Source organism: Hyperolius riggenbachi, chromosome 7 (genome assembly GCF_040937935.1).
Source record: "Hyperolius riggenbachi isolate aHypRig1 chromosome 7, aHypRig1.pri, whole genome shotgun sequence".
In the NCBI taxonomy this organism is placed as follows: Eukaryota; Metazoa; Chordata; class Amphibia; order Anura; family Hyperoliidae; genus Hyperolius; species Hyperolius riggenbachi.
In genome coordinates, this window is record NC_090652.1 from 276,597,147 (window position 1) to 276,610,427 (window position 13,281).

At 41.5% G+C, this 13,281-nt stretch overlaps 1 protein-coding gene across 16 annotated transcripts in view; it reads left to right on the top strand.

The window, feature by feature from the left end:
- The window catches only part of NEB (nebulin), a 321,375-nt gene that overhangs the window by 129,434 nt on the left and 178,660 nt on the right, over nt 1-13,281 (top strand). For all 16 annotated transcript variants that reach the window (XM_068245793.1, XM_068245797.1, XM_068245803.1 and 13 more), the window contains 5 exons: nt 2,931-3,035; nt 4,425-4,532; nt 5,871-6,182; nt 9,482-9,685; nt 10,663-10,767. In XM_068245793.1, the coding sequence (XP_068101894.1) occupies nt 2,931-3,035; nt 4,425-4,532; nt 5,871-6,182; nt 9,482-9,685; nt 10,663-10,767 (834 nt within the window). The remainder of the gene's footprint in view (nt 1-2,930; nt 3,036-4,424; nt 4,533-5,870; nt 6,183-9,481; nt 9,686-10,662; nt 10,768-13,281) is intronic.

Below are 13,281 nucleotides of genomic sequence, written 5' to 3' on the forward strand. Positions count from 1 at the left end.
GGAGGTCGCATTAGACAAAAAGTTACTGTTGCCATCTTGTGGCCAAATAGTAAAACTACACCCTAAACATTTTTCAAACACAAATGAATTAGTTATACACAAAAAATTAACTCATTACCTCCCACACTCCACATTTTTTTTTTTTTAATGAAAAAAAAATTAAAAAATTTACAATTAAAAAAATACATAAATAGTTACCTTAGGGACTGAACTTTTTAAATATTTATGTCAGGAGGGTACAACACTGTTACTTTATAAACTATGGGCTTGTAATTAGGGATGGACGCAAAACTGAAAAAAATGCACCTTTATTTCCAAATAAAATATTGGCGCCAAACATTGTGATAGGGACATAATTTAAATGGTTTTATAACCGGGACAAAAGGGCAAATAAATTTCATGGGTTTTAATTACAGTAGCATGCATTATTTAAAAACTATAATGGCCGAAAACTGAAAAATAATTAATTTTTTCCCATATTTTTCCTATTTTCCCATTAAAACACATTTAGAATAAAATAATTTTTGGCATAATGTCCCACCTAAAGAAAGCCTAATTGGTGGCGGAAAAAACAAGATATAGTTCATTTCATTGTGATAAGTAATGATAAAGTTATAGACGAATGAATGGAAGGAGCGCTGAAAGGTGAAAATTGCTCTGGTGCTCAGGGGGTAAAACCCCTCAGTGGTTTAGTGGTTAATGTAACCATCAACACTATCAAAGAGTAGCTGGATAGTTCATAATAGAACATGCATACCATGTATGCATGCTTGTAATGGCTGTGTAAATCATTTCATGCAGCCAACAGAGAGCAGAGCAGGACTGTATGTGACTTGTGAAACATTAGCAGCTATCTAAAAGCTGGACTTGTTTTGGAAGGGAGGTGAGGGTATTTGTATTTAATGAAAAAAAAAGACTAGGGCAAGGGGGATTCCAAGCACAATTTGAGGAGAAGCTTTCTGCTAGCTAGACCCTTAGGTCATCCTGCAATCCTTCTTATAGTATACTGGTATCTGGCATATGGGCACCCAAGACCTATGGAAGCTGCCATATTTATTGCCTTTTAAACAATACAAGTTGCCTGGATGTCCTGCTGATCTTTCTGGTCAGTAGTGTCTAAAATTACTCACCTGAAACAAGCATGCAGCTAATCTTGTCAGATTTGTCATAGACAAAATGCATGCTTGTTCAGGGTCTATGGCGTATCTGAAAGTATTAGAGGTAGGGGATCAGCAGGACAGACAGGCAATGCGCTTTAGGAAATATCAGCCTCCATATCCCTCTCACCTCGAGTTACCTTTAAGGCTGATGGGACTTACATGATAGTTACCTAAGGTGAGGGAAAGCTCTGGGTCCTATTGAGCCTTCCCTCTCCTTTCCCAGTGCCCTTGGTGCAGCACTGGCTCCCCCGTTCAAATCCCCCGCCGTGGGGGACTTCAGACGGCTTCATACTGCACATGCGCGAGGGCACTTGCGTGTGCAGTATGGAGCGGCCTTGTCTTCAGGAGCACTCAGCTCCCAAAGACTTTCCAAAGTCACCTTCGCCAGCGGAGCGAGCAGTATTTGACCAAATTAGTCAAATACTGCTCCCGGGGGCAGCGCAGCACCGCGGGCACCAGGAGAGGAGAGGGAAGGCACATTAGGACCCAGAGCCTTTCCTCTCCTTAGGTAGGTATCTGCCTTTTTTTTTTTAATCAGCGGTTCCCATTTACTTTAATGTGTATTTTGATGGTCTTATTCATTCATTCAGGAATGATGAGCCCTTTATAGATATATTCTTGTTATATGGAGTACATTTTGTATGCCGGGCAATGACTCTACTGCTAGTCATGTGCAATCATGGGTTATCACTGCTCACTCAGGGGAGGGGATGAAGATGACTTGTCAAATACCCGTTTTACAACCAAACTAGTCAGTAGAGATGGTTGATGGGAAGCTATAAATTCCATGTTATTTTTACCAGTGGCATAGCGGGATGCGGGGAGGTTGGTCAAGGGAGGGGGGCACATCTGTCCTGGGATGCAGAATTTGGGGGCACTATTACAAGAGGTTAGGCATGTACCTTTTTGCCCCACATACCTGTTGCCTTGATCTTCCTATCTCTCCCAGTCAACATAGTGCCTGTGAAAGGAGCTGAGCTTCTGCCATGCTTCCTTCTGCTCTTCACCCACTCCCTGCCTTGTTCGAGCCCTCTTATCTTCGAGGAGGGCTGGGCTGGAAGGAGGCAGAGAGTGGATGGAGAGCAGGAGGGAGCAGGAGAGAAAATCTGCCCCTTCCTTTGACAATACTGTACATTTTTTTTAGATAAGACCCTGAGGCAGCAGTGAAAAGGATGGCGCAGATCGGGCAACAAGTATGTCCCCCATGACCGCCCTTGCTCCCCATTACTTTAAGAGCCATATCTTCGGGTTGGTAATGGGCAGTGCGCTGGCACCATACTCACTGCCAGACAGACATTATTGCTGTTGAATGTCTGTCACTCACTCTTCCTTGTCCAAGCACATGCCCATCCATACACTGCTGTATTCACACCTTGTCACAAGAGGACTAAGAGGGTGCTCAAAAACTGACTTTGTTCTTGTGCACTGAGTACCCTAGTTACGCCACTGATTTTACACACATTTATGTGGCTTGGAACTTGATCCAATCAAATTCAGTAGCTCATTATTTGGATTGTTCCAGTTCCAAGCTGCATACATGTACATACAATTTAGACTTAGCTCAAAATAATCAGCATTTCCTTGACCATGCCTATCAGTCAGCATATGGAGCCAGTCTATTGCAGTTATTTTTCACCCATGTGTTGTGATTTGTTAGATTGTTACACTGTTGTCTTAGAATTGATCATAAAAGAATTTGCACCCAGGCAATGGGTAGCCTCCAGGCTTAGCTTTGCAAATAGCTTGAACTGATTCTACTTCCTCTTGCAGAGACTTTACCAAGAGGCCTGGGAAAAGGACAAGACTCAGATCCATATCATGCCTGACACCCCTGAGATCCTTCTGGCCAGAGCCAACCTGGTCAACAACAGTGAGGTGAGTGCATTCACAATAAATATGGTGCGTGGGCAGGAAGAATCAGCATGGCACCATTTATTGGCTAACTCTAAGGAAAACAAGTATGCTTTCGGCCAGTAAGCTTTTATCAGGCTCTATTCCTGTAGCATTGTACATACCTACCAACTTTTTGAGATAAGAAAGAGGGACACTTATGGCACGCCCCCTGCCACACCCCTAACCACACCCCTTGCACAACGCTCATCACACATACCATAAAGTTTTCATAAGAAAAATCTGTTGTTTTATAATTCAGACCACATTGATCCTTTCTATCCTGCTTCCTTTTCCTTCATAATAACATTTTATAATAAGAAATATATCTATTTAAAGGATGGGAATAAAGTTTAGAGTCAAACTCCAAACTCTTTGAAGCATAGTGTTAGTACTCTCCACCCCCACCCCCGCTGTTGAAAGGTTTTATTTGCTCTCTGCTAATGTGTGCAATGAAATATTTAGATCAGTCCTTATCTGCCTGAAATTTCTGTGGTCGGACAGGCCATGAAAATAGTTTTTTTTAACAATGAGCCACATTGTTGCCATGCATTTTTAAGGCGCTGTTGAGATGCCCTGGGTGCAAAAAAATGGTGCTTGGTTCACTTTAATTCACCAAATAGACATATAAAGATCCGGCACTGCTTCCAGCTTTAAAAAGAGCTTTATTGCCAGCGGCTCTTTCAATATGCAAAAAGTTTTCCAAAAATATTCATGCAGTACAATACATGTAGGTGCACATACCCGTTGTGGTTAGTTAAGGTTGTGGGGCATGGTGGTAAGAACGGCCCGCCTAACGTCCGTTTCGCTTCAGTAGCGTCTTCAGAGGCAGTGTGGCCCCACTTTTTAAAGCTGGAAGCAGTGCCGGATCTTTATATGTCTATTTGGTGAATGAGCTTGATATCTGTGTTTCTTGATCCTGAGCACGCTGTGCTGCATATGTGCCAATACCTGGTGGAATCTATGTTTCTTTGGCTTGCAAGTTGTGACATATTTTGAGTGCCGCTGTAGTGCCAGTCGCTGTATCCTCCATTGTATATCAGTTGGTTCACTTTAAGTTGGAGGGGGTGGGAGGGTTTGGGAAAAATAGTAGAAGGGATATTAGACCATGGCCCATATCCTATTAACATTTCTCCTGAGTTTACTCCAAAGAGATAATGTCATATATTACTTTTTAGCCAACTGTTTAGTACTAAGCCTGAAAAGTTATTTCTTTAAATCTCTCCTGGGAGAAAATTCAGGAGGTACAGTAAATTGGATAAGGCCCCACATAAGAGAAGCTGTTCTGGTATGATATACCATTTATAGACTCTGTATGTTGACAATGACATTATAGATATATACTATATTTTTCCTATAAAATTTATCTTACAGAAACTCTACAAGGCTGGCTATGAGGAGATCAAGAAGAAGGGGTACGATCTGCGGGTTGACGCCATTCCTATCAAGGCTGCCAGAGCCTCAAGAGACATCGCTAGTGATGTAAGTCTGTTAATATTACAGCATTAATATATGATGTTATAGTTAGGAGTTAAATGTTTTCCTCCAGTACTTCTCCAGTGTATTTTTTTTAAAATAAAGTTATAATACAGCATGTGTGACCCCTACAGAGGAATAAAAGTGTTAGATAATGACTTGACCAAACATAAAAATAAAAAAATTGGGCTTAGATTTTATACTGCCTCCCGCAGCTCTTCTTCAGGCAATCACATACATGCAAAACATTTGGGCGCAGGGTGAAGCCCAAAAACGGCTCACTCTGCTCCTGCAAAAGTCCCGGCGGTGTAAATTACTATTCCCCCTCCAGGCCGCCATGGTGGATATACGCAATTTGGCTGCTGGCTATTGCTGGTGGACGAATTACACAGTTTTTATAGTAATCTTGAGCACCGCTATAGCCATAAATCACATTATGGCCCGTGACGGCACATGCTGCCCCCAAACTTCTCACACCCCTTATGCCTGTCTCGATCTTCAGCCCATGTATCAAGAACCAAATATTGAAATACGGTAGTTATAAACAAGTTTCCACACACAAATTCTAAAATGCTGCCATGAAAAACATCCGTCCAAACAGTCTGATCAATGATATAAAAGTGTCTCGGTCCACGGGAAGATGCTATGCTCTGATGCCCACTACCAATCTCATATCTAGTGGCAACTAGGATATGACCAGCAATGTGTCACATGAGTCAGTCAGCCCAACTGACTATCAGTGCATATATACAAAGTGAGGCACTCGCACCATCCATATATGGTAATTAGAGGCTCTTAGAGTCAAAACTAATCCAAACAGGGTTGTACAAGGGAAATAATGAATGTAAAATGTTCCCAGGGGATAACCATAAAGTACCTAAAAAACAAACTTTATTGGGTATACGTTAAAATCAGAGAGTAACAAATGCTAGCAGAGAGTAACAAATGCTAGGTGTATAATATACATAAGTTGGAACTAACAGATTGGAGCAGTGCTAAGCACATTTAGCAAGTGTGTGCAAATGTGTGAAATCCATAAGTTGTATTACATATATGCCCCTTATTTCTTATGTAATGGAAATAAATGTAGAATAAATGCCAGTGTTGAAATATTTCCTGATGTATAGGATCCAGCAGAATGACCCTTTAAAGAGATCTGGTACAATTCCTACTACCAACCCATTGTCCTTTCATGCTTTTATAAAGGGCCAGCAGCTAAAAATAGGCAATTGTAGCAGAGATATTTTAAGAGAACCCCAGTGCAGGACCTGTAAGCTGTCAGTGATGCATATACTGTATTTCATATAATGAAAATAGACAAAGTGTTATTTGTTCTTCTTCTAGTATAAATACAAGATTGGATACCGCAAACAACAGGGACACCATATTGGATGCCGCAGCATTCAGGATGATCCTAAATTGGTATGGTCCATGCATGTGGCCAAGATTCAGAGCGACAGGGAGTACAAGAAAGAGTATGAGAAATGGAGGACCAAGTTCAATACCCCAGTGGATATGCTGGGAATTTTGCTGGCCAAGAAATGCCAGACTTTAGTGAGCGACATTGACTATAAAAACATCCCGCACAAGTGGACCTGTCTGCCCGACCAAAGTGATGTGGTGCATGCAAGAAAGACCTATGAAATACAGAGTGATGTAAGTACACCATCCACATTTTAATTTAATGGCTACTTTAGATATGTGTGCAGTAGATGCAGTCTGGGGTTTGGGGAAGTTATTGACTGTTCGGAGATGATGAGACTGCAATGATACCATGCTGGGTATGGGACTTGTTTTCTCAATAATCTGAAGAGGATGGAATTCCACTGCTTCTGCATTAAGTAATATCGCCAAGTGCAGGACTGTGCAGAAAAAGGACTGGTACCATCCTAAACCCCATTACAATGTTTTGCCCTAAACTCGTCACCTTTTTGTCAGCACCATTCCTCCTCATTTAACCTCTCTTGTTGATCAGAGAACAAGAACCTCAATCTTCTTGATTATTGCTACCCCATTCCTGAAATTCTCACTTTAACCTTGCTCTTAAAAGGAACCTAAACTGAGAGGGATATGGATATTTCCTTTTAAACAATACCAGTTACTTGGCAGTCCTGCCAATCTCTTTGGCTGAAATAGTGGCTGAATCACAGACCTGAAACAAGCATGCAGTTAATCCAGTCTGACTTCAGTCAGAGCTTCTGATCTGCATGCTTGTTGAGAGGCTGTGGCTAAAAGTATTATGCTGGATACACACGGTGCGTTCGTGCACTCGATTTTTCACGCTCGATTCCTGTCAATTCGTTTATTTCCAACATGTCCAATTTGGATTTCGATAGATCGTTAGGTCGATTTGGCATACTTTGCATGCGAATCGACCTAACGATCCATCGAAATTCAAATCGGACATGTTGTAAATAAACGAATTGACGGGAATCGAGTGGGAAATCGAGTGCGCGAACGCACCGTGTGTATTCAGCATTAGAGACACAGGATCAGCAGGAGAGTCAGGCAACTGGTATTATTTTAAAAGGAAAAATCCATATCCTTCTCAGTTTAGGTTCCCTTTGAAGGACAACTATCAATAATCAAGTGTTCTAAAGTTACAGTGTACAAATAATATCTCAGTAGCTGTGTAAGCATTTTTCTACTTTTCATATTAAATATCAGAGGCAAAAAGGGAAGGGAATGGTGGGTTGTCAACTATCAGGGGGGGAGGGGGGATATTGAACTGTACCGTTTATATTTTTGTCATGTGAAAATCAATAAAACTTATTTGAAAAAAAAAAAAATATCAGAGGGAAAAGCTGTAATTCGTTGAGTAGGTTTTAGCTGCATTGGAACAATTCATTAGCAATGCTTCTGCATATCTCAGAATACTACAGAGTATTTTTCTTTGAAAGGAAAAAAAAACTTTAGTATGAAAATCCTGCCTTGGAGTCAGGTTTCACACACAGAATAGAAAATGTAGTTCGGTTGGGATCTACCATGAAGTCTTTTGCGATCTACCGGTAGATCGCAAGCCATACAATGTGCACCCTGATTTAAGAGATACATTTCCTCCACTCATCAGTGCATTATTCTCCTCATACAGCCATCCCTGTCTGGACAGCTCATTCAGAGAGACAAGAAGCGGCGGTTTAAGCTAGTGAATGCTGTCATCTGCAAAAGACATAAAGTACGCACAGGGTTAGCAGATGTAGGGAGAGAGATGCCCCGCCCCCCACGATTCACTGGTCCGACACCCTGGCTTAACACCCTCCATCAGTGAATTGTCAAAGGAATTTGATAACATAATAGGAATAAATAAGCAGGGGGAGATATACAGCAGTATTTAAGAACACCTAGACAAGCTATTCCCTTAAGGCCCGTTCAGATCAGAAATACGGATGGCCATGCGTGCGGAACGCGTGCGGACCGCAACGCATACGAACGCATGGCCATCCGCGTTTGTGTGCGTTGCGTGGCTGATCCCATCACTGAAAAGTGAATGGGACAGCCACGCGTTTTTGCAAAATCTGCGTGCAGCATGCGTTCCCGGACCGCACAGGTCCGGAACGCATGCAGTGTGAACATCAGACATTGCACTCTATGCAATGTCTGATGTCGTGCGTTTTGGCCACCTGCACGCGTTTCCAACACGCGGCTGGAAACGCGTGCAGTGTGAACGGGCCCTTACCCGTTTTAAGAATGAAAAACCTGTTTATCAATAGTGTTCCTTTAACCATAAAGGGGCCTTGTAGTCAGAGGGATATGGAGGCCATCATATTTATTTCCTTGTAGAATAGCCTGGCAGTCCTGCTGATCTTTTTGGTTGCAGAAGTGTCTGATTCACAGATCTGAAAAAAACATGCGGCTAATATGGCAAGACTTTAATCACAGCCCTTGATGGTCATACTTCAGGGTCAGTGGCTAAAATTATTTGAGACAGAGGATCAGCAGAACAGCCAGGGTATTGACATAACTTAAAAGAAAAAAAAAGGGAAAAAAGAAACATAACAAAGCCACCATCACATCCCTTTCACTACAGGGTTACTTTAAGAGTATTCTTACCTAAGCTTAAACCTTAACTATCACATATTCTATTTCCTACTAACTAACACCTATCCCCAACCTCCACCTTGGCTAATGCCAAACCCTAACCTATCTTCTGAAATACTACAATCTCAAACCTAACCTGAAACTTTCTCCTAACCCTTACCTAAAAACCTAGTATAGCCGTACCTTGACCCTAACACCCCCTGAAAGCTTCCTACTAGCCTAACCAAAGCTAAACTTCTCTGTCTTTCCTGACCGCTGAAAATATTGATGACCCCAACAAATTATAATTTTGGGTCCACAAACTACATCTACGCTGATATCATCTATATCAGGGTTGTCAAACTCAAATACAATGTGGGCCGAAATTGTACACTGGGACCTAGTCGCGGGTCAACCTCAATGTCTAGTGGCCACATCCCTCTCTTATAAAGTCCCAGTTTTCTAATGCCCCCTCCCTTCCAACTCCTATACAGTTCCCTTGTGTCTAGTGGTCCTCCTCCCTTATACAGCTCCCTGGTGTCTAGAGACCCCCACCCTCGCCTATATAGTTCCCTAGTGTTTAGGGCTTTCCCCCTACCTCCCCCATATGGCTTCCCTGGTGATCTAGGGCTTCATCTCCAGTACAGTTTCCCTGTTGGTCTAGAGTGGGCCAAGCATAATGCATAGTGGGGAAACCCCTTGAGGGCCAAATTTAATAGCCCTGAGGGCCAGATTTGGCCCACGGGCCGGAGTTTGACATATATGCTCTAGATTCTACTGTTTTACATTGAAGGATAGATATTAGAGTTGCTTATAGTATAATGATTTGAAAAGTAGGCCATGTTTTATGTACAATCCCCTTTTCTATGAGCAAGGTCGCATTTTTTGGTTCATATGAGGATTGAATACTTACCTTTTCTCATGTCTGTCTACTTTAGAATGCCTACAAGTCTGATCTACAGTGGCTCAAAGGAATTGGGTGGTCTCCCGCTGGTTCTCTGGATGCTGAAAAGAACAAGAGGGCATCAACCATCTTGAGTGAAAAGAAGTATCGTCAACATCCAGATAAATTCAGATTCACCAGCGTCACTGATTCCTTGGAAATGATGTTGGCTAAGACAAATGCAGAAATTATGAATAAGGTGAGTATAGATCACTTATTGGACGAGTCCATGTAAAAGTGATATTTCAGTTATAGGTGGTATCTATTGGCTTTTTTTTATGCCTATTTTCAGCTTCTACTCCTTCTTTGTAATTGACTGGTAGGGAGGAAATTTGCCATGGCATGGGTGGCAGTGGTGAACTTTCATCCCAAAATGTCCAGCATGACCTCTGACATGAGGTCAGCCGGCCATTAGGGATGGAGCTCACAGTGTTGAATGTAGTCCTAAACGCGCATTCAAGTCGGTACAAGCTGGTTCGCCAATGTCAATGGTCTGTTGACCTCAGGCCTAAGTTCACGCTGGGCATTATAGGAATCGACAATGATCGCCCGTGCGGACCCGTGCCACAGCAAATTCCATCCCTATTGACTGGTATCCTGTTGTCATTGCCTAGGCAAGTATGCAGGCATGAGACCTCAGAAAGCTTGGTTTATCAGGACCCGTCAAAGAAATCTGGAGCAGAAATTGAATCATTATCCAGCGCAGCCAATCAGAATCCCTGTTTTATTCAGCAGCTGAGATATAACTGCTTGCTCTGGGCAGTGCCTTTACTTTTGCAGCACTTTCCTTGCACTCACTTTAATAAATCAAGCTTCTAAGATTGTACAGTTGTGAAGACACTTAATCCTAGACAGAAAATTTTCTGTCTGATGTACTTAGGGGAATCCAAAACATTCAGGCAAAATAAAAAGACAGGTGGTTTCAGTTTTCACTAATTATATACCCTGTGCCACACCACACAATGGAATCTTTTATAGATTAACCAACAGCACAGTAGAAAACATTTTTAAACCACTTGGTAATAAGGCAATAGATGTTTTAACTGTGCAGCACCAACTACAATCGTATATTACTTTTGGGTTCAACAACTGTTTACTGTTATGTAGAAATAAAGCCTGTTTTTAATCGTGCAAGATATTGGGGATACTGATCTCCTGTGTACTGTCATTTTGCAGCGTATATATACCGATGCATGGAACAAGGACAAGCAGTCAATCCACATCATGCCTGATACACCAGAAGTCCTTCTTGCCAAAGCGAACAAGGTTAACTTCAGTGAGGTAAGTGCCATAGAATATGGGAAGGCACGTGATAAATTCCAATGTATTCACACTTTATTTACTTTACAAAACTGATGGTTATACATGCGGAGTGGGTGGGACTGTTCGAATATAACATGTATAGGGATGATCATAATCTGCTAATTACCTTTATGTGAAATTTCACAATTACGGCTATACTTAAAGTGTACCAGAGACGAAGAACCTGCTTTAATTAATGTTGTATACTAGTAGGCACATGAGAACAGACACTTACCCTACTGTCTGTTTCATTCTGATCTGTCCTGTGAGCTTGTAATTCCCCCTGTAAAAACCACTGACTGAGCTCTCATTCGGCTGCTTTATCAGGAAGCTCTATAACTGTGAGAGCAGTCTGCTCAAGCCCACTCCCCTCTCTGCCTGTGTCCTCCCTATCTGTGAGAGCAGTCTGCTCAAGCCTGCCCCCTCTCTGCCTGTGTCCTCCCTATCTGTGAGAGCAGTCTGCTCAAGCCCGCCCCCCTCTCTGCCTGTGTTCTCCCTATCTCTGCGCTGAACGGCATCACAGAGAGCAGTGCCTGTGAAGAGAAAAGCAGCTCAGTAAACATAGATTTATTTATCTACCCAGCTAATTAGTGTCCCGGCTTGGGTTACACACTTATCTCTCCCCATCTGAGACAGGATACAGGGACACTGCTCTACAGCTCTGATGATTGTACAGTACACAGATCACTGGCAGCAGCAGCTGTGCTTGTCTTTGGTTTTACAGGAATAAGTAAAAGTAATTGTGCCTGTGTTTATATGTCTGCTGGTTTTTTCTTAATATATATACTGTATATGTCCCTGCATACATTATTTGATGGAGAACTTTACACACAGTGACACTGACCAGGAAAGAGATAGCAGCGCAGAGATCTTGGATTTTAGACAGGATAAAAATGAAAAATTAAGAATGAAACGAGCACACGAAAGCAACAAAAATTACAGGAATAGCATGTATTTGGCATACACTTTCGGGGGGTATGTTTATTTTAGGTACCAGTTCAGGTACTTTCAGGGGGTATGTTTATTTTAGGTACCAGTTTATCACAGGTTTCCTTTAATTACAATTTGGACATTCAATTGATTTCCAGTCATTTGTAATTTTGTGTAATTTTCACATAATTTTTGTGCAAATTTGTGCCGATGTTAGCTGTTAATAGCAAAACCCCCATACATGCAATGGTCACCAAAATTGCTAGGTATATTAGCCGCTAAAGTTGGCACAAAAGTATGCGAAAATTATGCTAAATTGCAAAATCACAATTCCTGATTACGTTTACATGCGAATGCGAAATGAGTTATGATTTTTCCCAAAAATTTGCATTACGATTAGGCATCATGATTGCAAATAATGATGCAAAATTCTGATTATGTGAAATTTGTGGTCGTCACTAAACATGCGTAACATTAATATGGAAGTGTATGTTTATGAAATCAATAGGTAAGTAGGTGAAATTTTATTCAATGGCTTCAATTCACGAAGACCTGATTGGTTAAAAGTAGAAGGATAGAAGGATAAGTAGAAGGATAACCAGCTGTGGAGTAGGTCTCTGCAGTAAGTTGCATTCTGCTATAGTGATCTTCCACTTCTGGCCAGAGTTGTCATAATTCTTCTGGTACAAGTGGTCAATCGAAAACATGAGCCCTCCTTTGCAAGTTACTGCCTCTGTCCTACAAGAGTAAAGAGCATTCAAAGTGTCCCTTTAAATCTGCATGCTTCCTCTATTCCCTCTGATTCTCTGTATCAGTCTTTCCCTGTTCACATCTAATAGGTACAGGGGACCTTGCTCTTGTGTTTTGTTTATTTTTTTGATGTCCCATCCGGCAGTACATCAATACTAATGGCGTGAGCAGTAAGCCAGGGTCACTCCTCCTCTTGGCTGGTTATTTTGCCTTTCCATTTTACCGTATGACTGACTGTTTGATAGCTACCGACAGCCCCAGGCTGGAGGTAAAATACTGAGCATCTCACTCTTTGGGAATCGACATTTATTGAGGTATTTACTGCACAAGTCAACAATATTCTTTGCTAGTTTGGTAATTTTACTTCTCCATGAGTTAACATCATTAGTGAATTGGCATTTGACAAGATGTACTGTAAAATCAGCTGTTTTCAGCTTTACTGAATGCCGTAAGGGTTTGTGAATGGAAGTTGATGTGCTCTCAGGAATGAGAAAAGCTACTTGTTCAAATTGAAGGCGTATGGGTAGCATTCATAAACTATACTGCAGGAGGTATTTTTCATTGTTTGTAGTAATTACCATAAGGCTTTACTGTTTCTGGCTCAGTTCATTAAAGGCATTGCCATGGAAACACAACTGATATACATTTTTTATAAATATTTTAGTAAGTTCCCTCTTAAATTCAGTAAATGGTTAGTTAAGTCAGTTTATGAGAATGTCACAAGCTCTAGTTACACAACCTACTAAAGGCTTTTACCGCAAACGATCATACAGTCCATTTAGCCAATGCAGTTCTAATCTGCCCACATAGAAA